The 17,313-nt window shown below is 42.7% G+C and overlaps 2 protein-coding genes and 4 non-coding genes across 6 annotated transcripts; all 6 read right to left on the bottom strand.

Moving 5' to 3' along the window:
- Window positions 1-1,396: 1,396 nt before the first annotated feature.
- Window positions 1,397-2,311, bottom strand: LOC133449551 (high choriolytic enzyme 2-like). Its single transcript, XM_061728713.1, has one exon. The coding sequence runs from the start codon at window positions 2,285-2,287 to the stop codon at window positions 1,490-1,492; it is 798 nt and encodes a 265-aa protein (XP_061584697.1). The 5' UTR covers window positions 2,288-2,311; the 3' UTR covers window positions 1,397-1,489.
- Window positions 2,312-4,935: 2,624 nt separating this feature from the next.
- On the bottom strand, window positions 4,936-5,007 carry trnaa-ugc (transfer RNA alanine (anticodon UGC)). Its single transcript has one exon. It is a non-coding gene; the product is annotated as a tRNA-Ala (tRNA).
- A 110-nt stretch (window positions 5,008-5,117) lies between these two features.
- On the bottom strand, window positions 5,118-5,189 carry trnag-ucc (transfer RNA glycine (anticodon UCC)). Its single transcript has one exon. It is a non-coding gene; the product is annotated as a tRNA-Gly (tRNA).
- Window positions 5,190-12,736: 7,547 nt separating this feature from the next.
- Window positions 12,737-13,712, bottom strand: LOC133449549 (high choriolytic enzyme 2-like). Its single transcript, XM_061728712.1, has one exon. It carries the CDS (start codon window positions 13,532-13,534, stop codon window positions 12,737-12,739), a length of 798 nt encoding a protein of 265 aa, XP_061584696.1. The 5' UTR covers window positions 13,535-13,712.
- A 2,457-nt stretch (window positions 13,713-16,169) lies between these two features.
- On the bottom strand, window positions 16,170-16,241 carry trnaa-agc (transfer RNA alanine (anticodon AGC)). The gene has a single exon. It is a non-coding gene; the product is annotated as a tRNA-Ala (tRNA).
- A 110-nt stretch (window positions 16,242-16,351) lies between these two features.
- Window positions 16,352-16,423, bottom strand: trnag-ucc (transfer RNA glycine (anticodon UCC)). The gene has a single exon. It is a non-coding gene; the product is annotated as a tRNA-Gly (tRNA).
- Between the last annotated feature and the right edge of the window lie 890 nt (window positions 16,424-17,313).

Here is a 17,313-nt window from a genome sequence, read left to right as displayed (position 1 = left end):
TACAAGAGACTACGATTCTGTGCAGAGTTTCAGGTATTTATGCTGCACCGGTGCTTTGATGTGTACAATAGAATGTTGTTATGGTAACCTTTGTGAGCACTGAACTGAATAGAACTCCAGGTCAACGTGGCCCCGCCCACCATAAAAAAATAATCCTTTTACATTAATGAGTGAAATTAAGATTGGTGAATATAATCTTTACAGCTTTTACAGATTTTATAAATGTAACATGTTAAAGCACCACATGACATCTTCCACATGCAACATGAGGCTGGCATCAACGCGCCGTGTTCACTCTTCAACACCAGATGGACTTGTCCCCTCCAACAGCGTGTTTCTGATGATTATAGTCAGTGTTGTGTCATTTGTTGTGCTGATTTAACAGCAAACAAAGTAGAAATGGAGTTCTGTTTCTAGAAATCATAACGAGTACTTGTGAATCTACTAAAACTCGTGAATCTTTGGTTATAATTCTGTAAAGCTCATGTAGCACAAACTGCATGAAAAGTGCTTTAAGTAAAGTTTGATTGGTTGGTATGAGACACAATGACGCAGTGTGACAAACTGCTGTCATTTATATCATTGTGCCGCTGTAGGTCCCAGATGTGTTCAAATTTGATCCTCATCAAAACACACAAATTCTGGAGCAATAGAGCTGCTACGAATGTCAAAGCAAAGAGGATCCAAAGAGGATCCAGTATCTGCTGCTCTGCACTATCTTTGTTACACTTGTATCTGACATGGCCTGTTCAAGATTTGTAAAAATCATAAAAAATAATGTATGATCAAAAAATAAAAAGTAAAACATATAAATTAACATAATTTAATTTATCTTAAGACTGTTCTTATAATTAACCTGACTGAATTACTTTCTTTCGTAGACCTTAATTCTCCTGGATATATTTCAGTCTAGTCTAGGTTTCGTGTGTGACCAACTCTTGCACGAGGCTGCAGAAGTGATGCAGTATCCTGGATGAGCGTCTTCAGAGTAAATAGCTCGCAGTACTCGCCCTTTCCCTGTCCCAACATATCCTGTAAGAGAAATGATGAAAACCCTACTGAACAATACTTATACTTAGTTTATTTGGTAGTATTTAAATGCATTGGGGAACTTTTGAACAGAATAGTCAGAGTAGCATTAAAATGAGGGGGCAACAGGGGGACAAGACTCTGTAGTGGGGGGCAGCTGCCCCCCCCTTCCCCCCTGTATATCCGCCCCTGGTTCATTAAGATACCACTTGCAGGTTACTTCAGATTAAAAATCAAGTCTCCGTTTGCAGAGACTTTTTTAAGTTTTTCACTTTTCTTGTAAAAAACCCTCAAATATCATTGAAAAGTAGACAAAATTCTGAATACACTTCTGCAGAAAAAAAGAAGAAGAACAGCTAGCCCTTGTTTTGCATTGCTTTTATTTCAAATATTTTGGTCATGCGGGATCACATCCTGTTATCTGAGCATTTCATACATCATTATTCATCTGATATTGTTGCTAACAGCCGTAGAGCATGTTGATCCTGCTGATGTCCCAGCGGGACAGACCGTTCCTCTGGCCGATCCGGGCGTTGGGGTTTCCAATGGGGGTGATGGTCTCCCTCCCCCGGCCCACGGAGAAGGCGAATCTTCCATAGTGCATGATGGAGGAGTAATCGTAGGGCGTGTTCAGGTTGTTGGTGTCGTGCTTGTGGAAGTTGTAGGCGCTCTTCTGGATGATGTTCTGCCAGTTGATCCTGACGTAGCTGTCGCGGTCGCTCCTGGTCTGCTCGTGCTGGAAGCCCAGAGCGTGGTTGAGCTCGTGCTGGACGATGCCACCGTAGATGCAGCCCGCCCTGTTGAGAGAGAGCTCCTGCCTGCCTCCCTGTCTGCCCAGGGCGGAGTAGCATCCGCCTTTGTTCACAATGCTGATGTAGTCGTTCTCGTTCCTGCGAGGGGTGAAGCGGACGCAGGTGCGGCTGAAGGCCCTCATGGCGCCCTCGATCGTCTGCCTCTCGTACCCGGAGAACTGAGAACTTATGGTGTAGGCGATCACCACTTTGCCATTGGAGGCTTTTTTCCACAGACAGCTGTTGTACCAGCACTTCATGGCGTTTCTGGTAACGGGAGCCACCAGGTCTCCTTCCAGCAGGAACTCCTCTGTGGCGTTATTGGTGGTCAGAATCTGGGTGGTCATGTCCACTTCCGTTTCTTCATCTTCTGCCATCTCTGCACCTGAACCTTCATCCTCCTGGAAAGGTTGAGCCTGAGAGAGGCCGAGCAGGAGCAGCAGGAGCAGGCTGGCAGAGGGACTCATCTTCAGGTGTGGAGAGACTCCTTGGAGCTTGATGTCTGCTCAGTCCGGTCCAGGGTCTTTATACGCTCCTGTACAGGTGTGTCTGCAGCAGGATTATGGGTGGGGGGCTACACTGTTAGGCCTAATTTCAACCTCTGCAGGGAGGACTCTGCAGACAAACCTACTCCTCAAACACGGTCTCTTATAACTATTGATTAAATGGATAAAGTCAGCTTAACTAGCAATATTTACTTCATCTGAACACTTTGTAAACTTTTCAAACAGTGAAATGTTTTCTGTCAAATTAACCTCCAATACACCAATTTATATTTGCATTTTCAGAAATCTGCTCTACTTATATTTGTTTTACTTTTCTTCAGTTATTTTACAAACACAAGAAACAGGATCATGAAACTTACAACACTGTTACACCCAGATGGAGGTGATATGTACAGCAGGCCTTCCTGTTAAATACTAACATAAACATGTTTAGTCTGAATGCTGCTGTTTACGTGAACGCTCAACCCAACTACAACTGAGGCACTAACGGCATTAGTTTGAAATGTATTAGATTTATTTTAATTCATTTATCTAAAGATTTAATTTGATATTTTAAAGAATCATATTTTTATTTCATGTACATCGGCATCTCTGATTAAATATATCACTTATGATAATACAGTAATTTAAATTGCCCCATATTCAAAAGCTGACAACATCTCCTGAGGTCTTAATAAAACACATTTGAGGATAAAAGTTTGCATCCTTCTAACAGAGACGCACACTTTCTCTTTTCCCAGTTAAACAGTAAAGTTAAGGAAACGTTTTGCTTTTTTCTGTAAGATGTTCTGAGAGAACCTTTTAAAGAGAATTTATCTTTTTACATCCTTCTTCAAAGTAAAAGGTTTCATGCAGGAGACTTGGTTAGTGTTAGTGACTTGGTTTTCCTACTCGAGACATTGACCTACAAAGGAACCGCCAGACTCACTGAAAACTCCCAGAAGGAAAATGTGCCATGAAAGTTATAATTTCCCGATTAATCTCCACGTACCAACTGTTAATAAACTGTATCAGGATCTGGGTGAAATTATATTGTAATAATCCCGGGAGATACGGCTCAAAATGACACCATAACATTAAAATCACAAATTGGAGGCTCTGTGTTCAGAAAATATTTAAAAGGGCAGGATGGTGGTGAAACATAATCTGAGCAGGACACTGGAACAAAATCACACCTGTTCTCAACCGCTTCCACCATTTTTTACAGTAAAACCTGAACGAAGAATCCACAAAAGACCAACACCTCCTGACTTTAATCTCTGTGGACCACGGACCCCTGACTCCTCTGGAAACGTCTTTATTCTGATTCCAGGATTGACGATCGTGTGTCAGATCTGTGTGTTTGCAGTGTTCATAGAAAACCATCAGAGGGAGCCAACATCAAACTTTTAAAAGAACATTTTCCTGCTTGAAGCCCGTCTGCCAAAATAAACATTCATGTCCAAAACATCAGCTGTCAGGTCACTGTTCATGTTGGATTTGAGTTATTTAGTGTCCCTCTGAAATGATGAGAAGCTTTTACAGGTAGTAATGTGTGCTTTTCCTCGTCAGTGTTTCAGATCAATATGCTCTTGATTTGCAGCTTGATAATTACATTTATTTTACAACGTTATCTGCTGATGTGTTGGACACAGAAAGAGTGAGCTTTCTCAGCACAAATTATTCTGTTTCACTTCATCTTCTAATGTTGATTCTGTAAAAGGACATTTCATCATTTTTAAAATGTAAGATTTTATTAGTTAAAACAACAATTTACCTGTAGTAAATGCTACATGTCTCATGATGTCAATCCTTTAGATTAGATTGTAATTATGCCGGGAGCTACGGCTCAAAATGACACCATAACATTAAAATCACAAATCGGAGGCTCAGTGGAATGATCTGTGTTCATTTTTGATGTGTTTCATCAGACAAAACACTTTTAATGTCAACGTTTGTCCTGAACCATTAAGCAACTTTTATAGAAGGATAATGTGATCATTGTGGTTGATTCTGTTCTACTTTCATAGCGGCCGTGTTTATCCATCCTCTTTCTACACACCAACTAGACATAAGCTTCCAGATCAAGAAGTGAATCATTCCTGCACAATATTCAGATGTTTGCAGACATAAATAACGGACAAAATCTGGCTGAACAAACTTTTCTTCTTCACCAACTTTTCTTTCTTTTGTTCCATCCTCTTTCCATTTCTTTAAGATGTTCTTCATCTTTTTCTTTGATGTCATTCAATTCTTTCTGTACCTTTTCATCTCTTCTCTCCTCATCTGCCTTTTGTTTCTTTTCTTCTCTTGACCATGTCTACGTGCCTAATTGCATTGATTTGCTGTCATGTGATTGGCTGGTTAGAAATTTCCGTCGAAGAGCAGTTGGACCAGTTATTTTACCTAAAAAAGTGGCCGGTGAGTGTAAATGCATACATATGTATGTGTCCCATATATACTCCTCATGACCATTAAAGCTTTTTGAAGGGATTGATTTTCAATAGCAAGCAGTAAGTCCAATTCATCTTGTGAGTTTGTCTAACTGTGAACATAATTGATCCTTGATGGATGAAATCAGTCTTGCTGATTACCCCTTCTTACTTCATTGGGTTTATTAACACAAGTAATGGAGATGCCGGGGATTGAACCCGGGGCCTCATACATGCAAACCATGCGCTCTACCACTGAGCTACATCCCCTTCGGTGGGTGCTCCTGAAGACAGGAAGACAGGAAGTTCTAAGAGCTACGAGTTCCATGGAAAACACTCTGTTGAAGTGTGAAAATTCAGATTTCTCACAAAAGTAGTGCTGCGATGGCCGGGAATAGAACCCGGGTCAACTGCTTGGAAGGCAGCTATGCTCACCACTATACCACCATCGCTCAGTTCTGGCAAATCAACGTCATAATTTCCGCAACACACTGCATGTTGTTGATGCCAAATTCTGACCATACCATCCGAATGTTGCAACCGACATTGAGACTCATCATACCAGGCAACATTTTTCCAAACTTCTGTTGTCAAAATTTGGTGGGCCTGAGGGAATTGTAGCCTCAGTTTCCTGTTCTTAGCTGAGAGGAGTGGTACCCAGTGTGGTTCTGCTGCTGTGGCCCATCCGCCTCAAGGTTCGACGCGTTGTGCATTCAGAGATGCTTTTCGGCTATTTGGGGAGCCTGAGTGAATTGTAGCCTCAGTTTCCTCTTCCTTGCTGACAGGAGTGGTACCCAGTGTGGTTCTGCTGCTGTTGCCCATCCGCCTCAAGGTTCGACGCGTTGTGCATTCAGAGAGGCTTTTCGGCTATTTGGGGAGCCTGAGTGAATTGTAGCCTCAGTTTCCTCTTCTTTGCTGACAGGAGTGGTACCCAGTGTGGTTCTGCTGCTGTGGCCCATCCGCCTCAAGGTTCGACGCGTTGTGCATTCAGAGATGCTCTTCGGCATACCTCGGTTGTAATAGACTGGGCTGTAACTTCAGAATCATGTAACCCTGTAGGCATTTTTGAGGAAAAGATGGCATACAGCATTTTTTGAAAGATCAATGTGTCCCAAACCAGAATCCACCGTATGCCAAAAAAATTAGACCCCTGGTTTTCTATATTCCCACATTCAAGATGGCCACCCCATATGGTAAATTGGACTGTAAACGCTGTTGCCTATCCTGGTTTAGGCTCATAGATCAAGCAATTCCTAAGTTACAATAATACTGTGTTTGGTATCATTTTAAAGGAGATATTTATAGCTCTCTTTCAAACCTAAAGTTGAACTTTTCTGACATACTTGGAGGTCAATAGAGCTCCAGAAACCCCAGAGAATGTTAATTTTTCACCATTTTCGCCTATGTTATTTTTATTTGTATTAACTCTGTGACACCTAGGAATACCAGAGACATAAAAAACAAGTACAGCAATACTCACTTTCATATACAGTTTCAGAAAATGTATAATATCACCATATTATTTCTATCTTGTGGGTGATTGTGTGCTGGAATTCGTGGGCAGTTAGGATGCTGAAATACCGCAGTCAAGCAGCAGGTGGTGAGTTGCCACAACAACGAGTTAGCAAGACAACTAGCTAACATGGATGTTGCCAGTGCAAATATATGTGGTGGTGTTCATCTCCTCTATTAAGGGTCAGTAACAGTAACAATAATTTTGAAAAGATGAATCATGTGTTTAAGTTAATCAAGTCATTTAAAAAAAATATCAACCAATTTCCTGGATTAAAGTTAAAGTTACGGAGCTTGAGGCCGGATTGTGGCAGGATTTATGAAAAAAATCTGTATACATTTTAAGTTTTCTAGTAATAATGTCAGATGAAGCGTTCCAAACCCAAAAGAATGAGCCCTCTAGTGTATCTCTCCTTTGCCTTGAACAGGCTGTGTGCTGCACAATGTGCTGCAATTCAGTCCCACAGGCCAACATAGCCCGGTAGGACTTCTTCTTCAGTCTGACGGGATCCTGTACTTCCGGTGTCCACCACCGGGTTCTAGGATTGCCACCACGACAGGCACCGGAGACCTTGCGTCCACAACTTCGAGCCGCTGCGCCGACAATGGAGGCAGAGAACGATGTCCCCCGCCTCCCCCGGGATCCTAGAGAAGTTCTCTCGGAGGTGAGAGTTGAAGATGTCCCTGACAGAGGGCTCAGCCAGAGGTTCCTCACAGACCCTCACAATCCGTTTGGGTCTGTCCGTTCTGTCCACCTTCTTCCTCCTCCGCCAGCGCATCCAACTCACCACCAGGTGGTGATCAGTTGACAGCTCAGCCCCTCTCTTCACCCGAGTGTCCAAGACATGCGGCCGAAGGTCAGATGAAACGACAACAAAGTCGATCATTGACCTCCGGCCTAGGGTGTCTTGGTGCCACGTGCACTGATGGACACCCTTATGCTTGAACATGGTGTTCGTTATGGACAAACTGTGGCTCGCACAGAAGTCCAACAACAAAACACCGCTCGGGTTCAGATCGGGGAGGCCGTTCCTCCCAATCACGCCTCTCCAGGTATCACTGTCATTGCCCACGTGAGCGTTGAAGTCCCCCAGTAGAACAATGGAGTCCCCAGTTGGAGCACTATCAAGTACTCCTCCCAGGGACTCCAAGAAGGCCGGGTACTCCGCACTGCTGTTCGGCCCGTAGGCACAAACAACTGTGAGAGACCTTTCCCCGACCCGAAGGCGCAGGGAAACAACCCTCTCGTTCACCGGGGTGAACTCCAACACATGGCGGCTGAGCTGGGGGGCTATAACCAAACCCACACCAGCCCGCCGCCTCTCACCCTGGGCAACTCCAGAGTAGTGGAGGGTCCAGCCCCTTTCAAGGAGCTGGGTTCCAGAGCCCAAGCTATGTGTGGAGGTGAGCCCGACTATCTCTAGCCGGTATCTCTCAACCTCACGCACAAGCTCCGGCTCCTTCTCCCCCAGGGAGGTGACATTCCATGTCCCCACTGTGAGGGTTGATGTCCAGGGATTGGGTCGTCGAGGCACCCCGCCACGACTGCTACCCAGCCCACAATGCACCGGCCTGCCATGGTCCTTCCTGCGGGTGGTGGGCCTACTGGAAGGCGGACCCGCGTCGCCGTTTCGGGCTGAGCCCGGCCGGGTCCCACGGGAAAGACCCGGCCACCAGGCGCTCGCCTACGAGCCCCAACCCCAGGCCTGGCTCCAGGGCGGGGCCCCGGTGACGCCGATCCGGGCGACGTTACGGTCCTTTGTTCTTTCTCCTCCATGATTGGCGTGAACCGCTCTTAGTCTGGCCCGTCACTTAGGACCTGTTTGCCATGGGAGTCCCTACCAGGGGCGTAATGCCCCCGACAACATAGCTCCTAGGATCACTCGGGCACACAAACCCCTCCACCACAGTAAGGTGGCGGTTCAAGGAGGTGAAAAATGTGATTGTTCAGTGAAATTTTTGATGAATTAAATTGATGAAAATCACTCAGGCCTTTGAATATTGCTTACTAATAATAGTCTTTACAAAATGCTGGTCCAAAGAATGAATGGTGGTGAATGGGACTGAGCTGGTTACAGCTATTTCAAGCCTTATAATAACTTCTCACAAAGAAAAAGTATGGTTATATCATACATTTCCTGACTCGTCAAAGTCCATTGGGTATTGTGGTTGTTGTCTTTTGGGTCGTTGATATCTCTTGATCCCAGAAGATAAAATTAACTAGATAGTTTAGGCGAAACATTGTATGGAAATGTGTGTAATTTATGGTTTAAGGAGGCCGTGTGACCTCTATGTTTGTCAGAAAAACACAACCATGGGCTCAGATAAAAGCTGAGAAGGTCCCCTTTACATTGATACCAAACAATCATATATCTACTATTGACAAATAGGAAACTGATCACCATTTCTAACTTTAGACGACAAATCAATAGTTGTGCTAATTAATCAATAATTATGACTAAACGATAACTTTGACAGCTTAGCATACGGCAGAAATGGATTCAGCACAAAAAAATCATACAGAAACAATAGAGAAAGTGCTTTTCCTCAAAAATGCCTACCATGTTGTTTTCTAAGGGGCTTTTTCAATTTTCGGCCCTGACTAACTGGTTCCCAGCAGCCTTCTCTCTGCTGGACCTTTTGAAAATCCGGCTGAGCAAACTTTTCTTCTTCACCACCTTTTCTTTCTTTTTGTCCTCTCCTCCTTCCATTTCTTTAAGATGTTCTTCATCTTTTTCTTTGATGTCATTCAAATCTTTCTGTACTTTTTCATCTCTTCTCTTCTCATCTGCCTTTTGTTTCTTGAAGATCTTTAAGAAACTTCTCTTCTTTTTCTCCTTTTTAACAATCTTATCCTCCACCAGGATTCTTTCTTTCTCTTCTAATTGTGTCTCCAGCTGCAGTTTCTCATCCTCCTCTTCCAATTATTTCTTCTGTGCTGCTTCATCTTCCTTTTCCTCCACATTTTCCACCTCTCTCTTGAGTTCTGCACAGTCTTTGTCTGGTTTTAGTTTGGTACCACAGATTTGTGTCTTTTCCATTTCCAGGTCCTTTCGACCCGTTTCCACTTCTTTCTTGTTCTCCATTAAAGTCTTGATCTCTCCCTGCAGCTTCTTCTTGTCATTCTGCAGGTTTACAGCATGTTCCTCTTCTTGTACCTTCATTTGCTTCATCTCAGCTTTCTCCACATCCATGTTGCACTGCAACAGTTGCAGGTCTGTCCTCTTCTCCTCCAGATCAAGCACTGCTGCTTGCAACTCTTCCATCTCCATCTCATGTTTTTTCTTGCCCTCCATCAATATCTGTTCTTCTCTTTGCAAGCTTTCTTTTTGCTCTTTCAGATCCCTCTTTTCCTTCTGGTTTTCTTGTTTTATTTCTTCAGTCTGTCTTTTGAGCTCTTCCAGGATCATTTTCTCATTTTCAACCTCGACTCCTCTTTCCTTGAACCGCTGCTTTTCACTTGTCAGTTTGGTTAGAGCCTCCTTCAGCCGGAACCAGGATTTTTCCTGTTCCTGCTTCTGCTGGAGATGGATCTCCATCTTGTACTCTTCCAGTTTTAGTTTTTTCTCTTGGAGGGTTTTATTCTCCTCCTGCAGCTGCTGGAGTTGCTCTCTCAGTTCAGCTCTGTTTGAGTCCAAGTTCTGGTTGATCAACATGATTCTTTCCATTTCCTCTTCACGATCTACAAGTTCAAACTCCAGTTTGTTGTTGTAGTTGGTCAGGAAAGCATTTTCTCTTCTGCAGCCTTTGATCTCCATTTGGAGTTGTCCGAGATCATCTGAGACCCGGGACTGAGCTCCATCGCTGGGAGAGCTCACAAATCCCCGTCTGGTTCTTGGACGTCCTCTAAAAGACATTTCTGCCATCAACACGGTAGGAAATGTGGGTTTGAGGTTCTGAAGCGTTTTCTGAGGTGTTTTCCGAGTCGTGGACGTGGTTTCCACCAGAGAGGTGAAACAGGTTTGGATCCATTGCAAGAAATGATGAGTCATAAGTTGGTTTTGCTACATTTAATTCTGCAGAAGACAGAAAAATACATGAATAAGTCTTCTGGACCCTCTTTTAAACTCCTGCTCCACTCATCAGAGCAACACAGCACTCACACCAATTTAATTGATTTTCCTCTTTATCAAACTACTACCAAAACAGAAAGGAAAATACTATTTTTAATTAATAAATCCTAAATTATAACAGCCAATATGGAAACAGTGATACCCAACGATCAAAACAAAACACTGTATATATGGGGTAAACACAATGAAAACACTTAATTTGACAAAGGAAACATACCTGCGAAGACAGAAAAATACATGAATAAGTCTTCTGGACCCTCTTTTAAACTCCTGCTCCACTCATCAGAGCAACACAGCACTCACACCAATTTAATTGATTTTCCTCTTTATCAAACTACTACCAAAACAGAAAGGAAAATACTATTTTTAATTAATAAATCCTAAATTATAACAGCCAATATGGAAACAGTGATACCCAACGATCAAAACAAAACACTGTATATATGGGGTAAACACAATGAAAACACTTAATTTGACAAAGGAAACATACCTGCAGAAGACAGAAAAATACATGAATAAGTCTTCTGGACCCTCTTTTAAACTCCTGCTCCCTGAACAAACAAAACAAAAACGGGAAAGTGAACACTCAGGCTCTGCAGCGCCGTCTGGTTTACACTGTCCCCTACTGGTTTAAACCGGTTACCGCCCGCCGCTGTACAAAAAGGGCGCGAAAACAAAAACATCCACAAAAAGCATATTAAATCATCAAAACAACACAAAACAGCCACGTAATGTCAGTGGTATACAATATGTGCCAAAAATGTCAACATAAATGGATAATTTCTTTAAAAAATCTGTTAAGAAAAGCAACAGCAGTTCCCAACACAATTTACACTCAGAGCAACGCAGCACTGAGGAGCTGAAGTAATGAACTACGGAAGCCCAGGAGGTACAAAAAGAGGGTACAGCCAAAAACGCAGTTTCCTCAAAAGACGCAAATAAAAATAACAATAAAATAAAACAACACATTTAGATAAAATTCACAAACATTCAACAAAATAAATAAATGATAAATAAGATCCCTAAATAGAATTTGAAAACAAAAATGATTAAAGTGGGATTTTCCAACTCTGTTACAGAGGCTCGCAACAGGAAGTGTCTTGAAGGTACAAGAGACTACGGTTCTGTGCAGAGTTTCAGGTAATTATGCTGCACCGGTGCTTTGATGTGTATAATAGAATGTTGTCATGGTAACCTTTGTGAGCACTGAACTGAATAGAACTCCAGGTCAACGTGGCCCCGCCCACCATAAAAAAATAATCCTTTTACATTAATGAGTGAAATTAAGATTGGTGAATATAATCTTTACAGCTTTTACAGATTTTATAAATGTAACATGTTAAAGCACCACATGACATCTTCCACATGCAACATGAGGCTGGTATCAACGCGCCGTGTTAACTCTTCAACACCAGATGGACTTGTCCCCTCCAACAGCGTGTTTCTGATGATTATAGTCAGTGTTGTGTCATTTGTTGTACTGATTTAACAGCAAACAAAGTAGAAATGGAGTTCTGTTTCTAGAAATCATAACGAGTACTTGTGAATCTACTAAAACTCGTGAATCTTTGGTTATAATTCTGTAAAGCTCATGTAGCACAAACTGCATGAAAAGTGCTTTAAGTAAAGTTTGATTGGTTGATCTTTGTTACACTTGTATCTGACATGGCCTGTTCAAGATTTGTAAAAATCATAAAAAATAATGTATGATCAAAAAATAAAAAGTAAAACATATAAATTAACATAATTTAATTTATCTTAAGACTGTTCTAATAATTAACCTGACTGAATTACTTTCTTTCCTAGACCTTCATTCTCCTGGATATATTTCAGTCTAGTCTAGGTTCCGTGTGTGACCAACTCTTGCACGAGGCTGCAGAAGTGATGCAGTATCCTGGATGAGCGTCTTCAGAGTAAATAGCTCGCAGTACTCGCCCTTTCCCTGTCCCAACATATCCTGTAAGAGAAATGATGAAAACCCTACTGAACAATACTTATACTTAGTTTATTTGGTAGTATTTCAATGCATTGGGGAACTTTTGAACAGAATAGTCAGAGTAGCATTAAAATGAGGGGGCAACAGGGGGACAATACTCTGTAGTGGGGGGCAGCTGCCCCCCCTTTCCCCCTTGTATATCCGCCCCTGGTTCATTAAGATACCACTTGCAGGTTACTTCAGATTAAAAATCAAGTCTCCGTTTGCATAGACATTTTTAAGTTTTTCACTTTTCTTGTAAAAAACCCTCAAATATCATTGAAAAGTAGACAAAATTCTGAATACACTTCTGCAGAAAAAAAGAAGAAGAACAGCTAGCCCTTATTTTGCATTGCTTTTATTTCAAATATTTTGGTCATGCGGGATCACATCCTGTTATCTGAGCATTTCATCCATCATTATTCATCTGACAGTGTTGCTAACAGCCGTAGAGCATGTTGATCCTGCTGATGTCCCAGCGGGACAGACCGTTCCTCTGGCCGATCCGGGCGTTGGGGTTTCCAATGGGGGTGATGGTCTCCCTCCCCCGGCCCACGGAGAAGGCGAATCTTCCATAGTGCATGATGGAGGAGTAATCGTAGGGCGTGTTCAGGTTGTTGGTGTCGTGCTTGTGGAAGTTGTAGGCGCTCTTCTGGATGATGTTCATCCAGTTGATCCTGACGTAGCGGTCGCGGTCGCTCCTGGTCTGCTCGTGCTGGAAGCCCAGAGCGTGGTTGAGCTCGTGCTGGACGATGCCACCGTAGATGCAGCCCGCCCTGTTGAGAGAGAGCTCCTGCCGGCCTCCCTGTCTGCCCAGGGCAGAGTAGCATCCGCCTTTGTTCACAATGCTGATGTAGTCGTTTTCGTTCCTGCGAGGGGTGAAGCGGACGCAGGTGCGGCTGAAGGCCCTCATGGCGCCCTCGATCGTCTGCCTCTCGTACCCGGAGAACTGAGAACTTATCGTGTAGGCGATCACCACTTTGCCATTGGAGGCTTTTTTCCACAGACAGCTGTTGTACCAGCACTTCATGGCGTTTCTGGTAACGGGAGCCACCAGGTCTCCTTCCAGCAGGAACTCATCTGTGGCGTTATTGGTGGTCAGAATCTGGGTGGTCATGTCCACTTCCGTTTCTTCATCTTCTGCCATCTCTGCGTCTTGACCTTCATCCTCCTGGAAAGGTTGAGCCTGAGAGAGGCCGAGCAGGAGCAGCAGGAGCAGGCTGGCAGAGGGACTCATCTTCAGGTGTGGAGAGACTCCTTGGAGCTTGATGTCTGCTCAGTCCGGTCCAGGGTCTTTATACGCTCCTGCACAGGTGTGTCTGCAGCAGGATTATGGGTGGGGGGCTACACTGTTAGGCCTAATGTCAACCTCTGCAGGGAGGACTCTGCAGACAAACCTACTCCTCAAACACGGTTTCTTATAACTATTGATTAAATGGATAAAGTCAGCTTAACTAGCGATATTTACTTCATCTGAACACTTTGTAAACTTTTCAACCAGTGAAATATTTTCTGTCAAATTAACCTCCAATACACCAATTTATATTTGCATTTTCAGAAATCTGCTCTACTTATATTTGTTTTACTTATCTTCAGTTATTCTAAAAACACAAGAAACAGGATCATGAAACTTACAACACTGTTACACCCAGATGGAGGTGATATGTACAGCAGGCCTTCCTGTTAAATACTAACATAAATATGTTTAGTCTGAATGCTGCTGTTTACGTGAACGCTCAACCCACCTACAACTGAGGCACTAACGGCATTAGTTTGAAATGTATTAGATTTATTTTAATTCATTTATCTAAAGCTTTAATTGGATATTTTTAAGAACCATATTTTTATTTCATCTCTGATTAAATATATCACTTATGATTATACAGTAATTTAAATTGCCCCATATTCAAAAGCTGACAACATCTCCTGAGGTCTTAATAAAACACATTTGAGGATAAAAGTTTGCATCCTTCTAACAGAGACACACACTTTATCTTTTCCCAGTTAAACATTAAAGTTAAGGAAACGTTTTGCTTTTTTCTGTAAGATGTTCTGAGAGAATCTTTTAAAGAGAATTTCTCTTTTTACATCTTTCTTCAAAGTCAAAGGTTTCATCCAGAAGACTTGGTTAGTGTTAGTGACTTGGTTTTCCCGCTCGAGACATTGACCTGCAAAGGAAGCGCCAGACTCACTGAAAACTCCCAGAAGGAAAATGTGCCATGAAAGTTATAATTTCCCGATTAATCTCCACGTACCAACTGTTAATAAACTGTATCAGGATCTGGGTGAAATTATATTGTAATAATCCCGGGAGATACGGCTCAAAATGACACCATAACATTAAAATCACAAATTGGAAGCTCTGTGTTCAGAAAATAATTAAAAGGGCAGGATGGTGGTGAAACATAATCTGAGCAGGACACTAGAACAAAATAACACCTATTCTCAACCGCTTCCACCTTTTTTTACAGAAAAACCTGAACGAAGAGTCCACAAAAGACCAACACCTCCTGACTTTAATCTCTGTGGACCACGGACCCCTGACTCCTCTGGAAACGTCTTTATTCTCATTCCAGGATTGACGATCGTGTGTCAGATCTGTGTGTTTGCAGTATTCCTAGAAAACCATCAGAGGGAGCCAACATCAAACTTTTAAAAGAACATTTTCCTGCTTGAAGCTCGTCTGCCAAAATAAACATTCATGTCCAAAACATCAGCTGTGAGGTCACTATTCTTGTTGGGTATGAGTTATTTCATGTCCCTCTGAAAAGATGAGAAGCTTTTAGAGGTAGTTATGTGTGCTTTTCCTCGTCAGTGTTTCAGATCAACATGCTCTTGATTTGCAGCTTGATAATTACATTTATTTTACAACGTTATCTGCTGATGTGTCGGACACAGAAAGAGTGAGCTTTCTCAGCACAAATTATTCTGTTTCACTTCATCTTTTAATGTTGATTCTGTAAAAGGACATTTCATCATTTTTAAAATGTAAGATTTTATTAGTTAAAACAACAATTTACCTGTAGTAAATGCTACATGTGTCATGATGTAAATCCTTTAGATTAGATTGTAATTATGCCGGGAGCTACGGCTCAAAATGACACCATAACATTAAAATCACAAATCGGAGGCTCAGTGGAATGATCTGTGTTCATTTTTTATGTGTTTCATCAGACAAAACACTTTTAATGTCAACGTTTGTCCTGAACCATTAAGCAACTTTTATAGAAGGATAATGTGATCATTGTGGTTGATTCTGTTCTACTTTCATAGCGGCCGTGTTTATCCATCCTCTTCTACACACCAACTAGACATAAGCTTCCAGATCAAGAAGTGAATCATTCCTGCACAATATTCAGATGTTTGCAGACATAAATAACGGACAAAATCCGGCTGAACAAACTTTTCTTCTTCACCAACTTTTCTTTCTTTTGTTCTATCCTCTTTCCATTTCTTTAAGATGTTCTTCATCTTTTTCTTTGATGTCATTCAATTCTTTCTGTACCTTTTCCTCTCTTCTCTCCTCATCTGCCTTTTGTTTCTTTTCTTCTCTTGACCATGTCTACGTGCCTAATTGCATTGATTTGCTGTCATGTGATTGGCTGGTTAGAAATTTCCATCGAAGAGCAGTTGGAGCAGATATTTTACCTAAAAAAGTTGCCGGTGAGTGTAAATGCATACATATGTATGTGTCCCATATATACTCCTCATGACCATTAAAGCTTTTTGAAGGGATTGATGTTCAATAGCAAGCAGTAAGTCCAATTCATCTTGTGAGTTTGTCTAACTGTGAACATAATTCATCCTTTATGGATGCAATCAGTGTTGCTGATTACCCTTTCTTACTTCATTGGGTTTATTAACACAAATAATGGAGATACCGGGGATTGAACCCGGGGCCTCATACATGCTAAGCATGCGCTCTACCACTGAGCTACATCCCCTTCGGTGGGTGCTCCTTAAGACAGGAAGACAGGAAGTTCTAAGAGCTACGAGTTCCATGGAAAACACTCTGTTGAAGTGTAAAAATTCAGATTTTTCACAAAAGTAGTGCTGCGATGGCCGGGAATCGAACCCGGGTCAACTGCTTGGAAGGCAGCTATGCTCACCACTATACCACCATCGCTCAGTTCTGGCAAATTAACGTCATAATTTCCACAACACACTGCATGTTGTTGATACCGAATTCTGACCATACCATCTGAATGTTGCAACCGACATTGAGACTCATCATACCAGGCAACGTTTTTCCAAACTTCTGTTGTCCAAATTTGGTGGGCCTGAGTGAATTGTAACCTCAGTTTCCTGTTCTTAGCTGAGAGGAGTGGTACCCAGTGTGGTTCTGCTGCTGTGGCCCATCCGCCTCAAGGTTCGACGCGTTGTGCATTCAGAGATGCTTTTCGGCTATTTGGGAAGCCTGAGTGAATTGTAGCCTAATTTTCCCCTTCTTTGCTGACAGGAGATGTACCCAGTGTGGTTCTGCTGCTGTGGCCCATCCGCCTCAAGGTTCGACGCGTTGTGCATTCAGAGATGCTTTTCGGCTATTTGGGGAGCCTGAGTGAATTGTAGCCTCAGTTTCCTGTTCTTAGCTGAGAGGAGTGGTACCCAGTGTGGTTCTGCTACTGTGGCCCATCCGCCTCAAGGTTCGACGCGTTGTGCATTCAGAGATGCTTTTCAGCTATTTGGTGAGCCTGAGTGAATTGTAGCCTCAGTTTCCTCTTCTTTGCTGACAGGAGTGGTACCCAGTGTGGTTCTGCTGCTGTGGCCCATCCACCTCAAGGTTCGACGCGTTGTGCATTCAGAGATGCTCTTCGGCCAATTGGTGAGCCTGAGTGAATTGTAGCCTTAGTTTTCTGTTCTTAGCTGAGAGGAGTGGTACCCAGTGTGGTTCTGCTGCTGTGGCCCATCCGCCTCAAGGTTCGACGCGTTGTGCATTCAGAGATGCTCTTCGGCATACCTCGGTTGTAATGAGTGGTTATTTGAGTTACTGTTGCCTTTCTATCAGCTACATCCAGT

The sequence above is a fragment of the Cololabis saira genome, chromosome 8 (assembly GCF_033807715.1).
Source record: "Cololabis saira isolate AMF1-May2022 chromosome 8, fColSai1.1, whole genome shotgun sequence".
NCBI lineage: Eukaryota > Metazoa > Chordata > Actinopteri > Beloniformes > Belonidae > Cololabis > Cololabis saira.
Note: the sequence above shows the minus strand (reverse complement) of the source record. Positions and strands in the feature narration are given on the sequence as shown.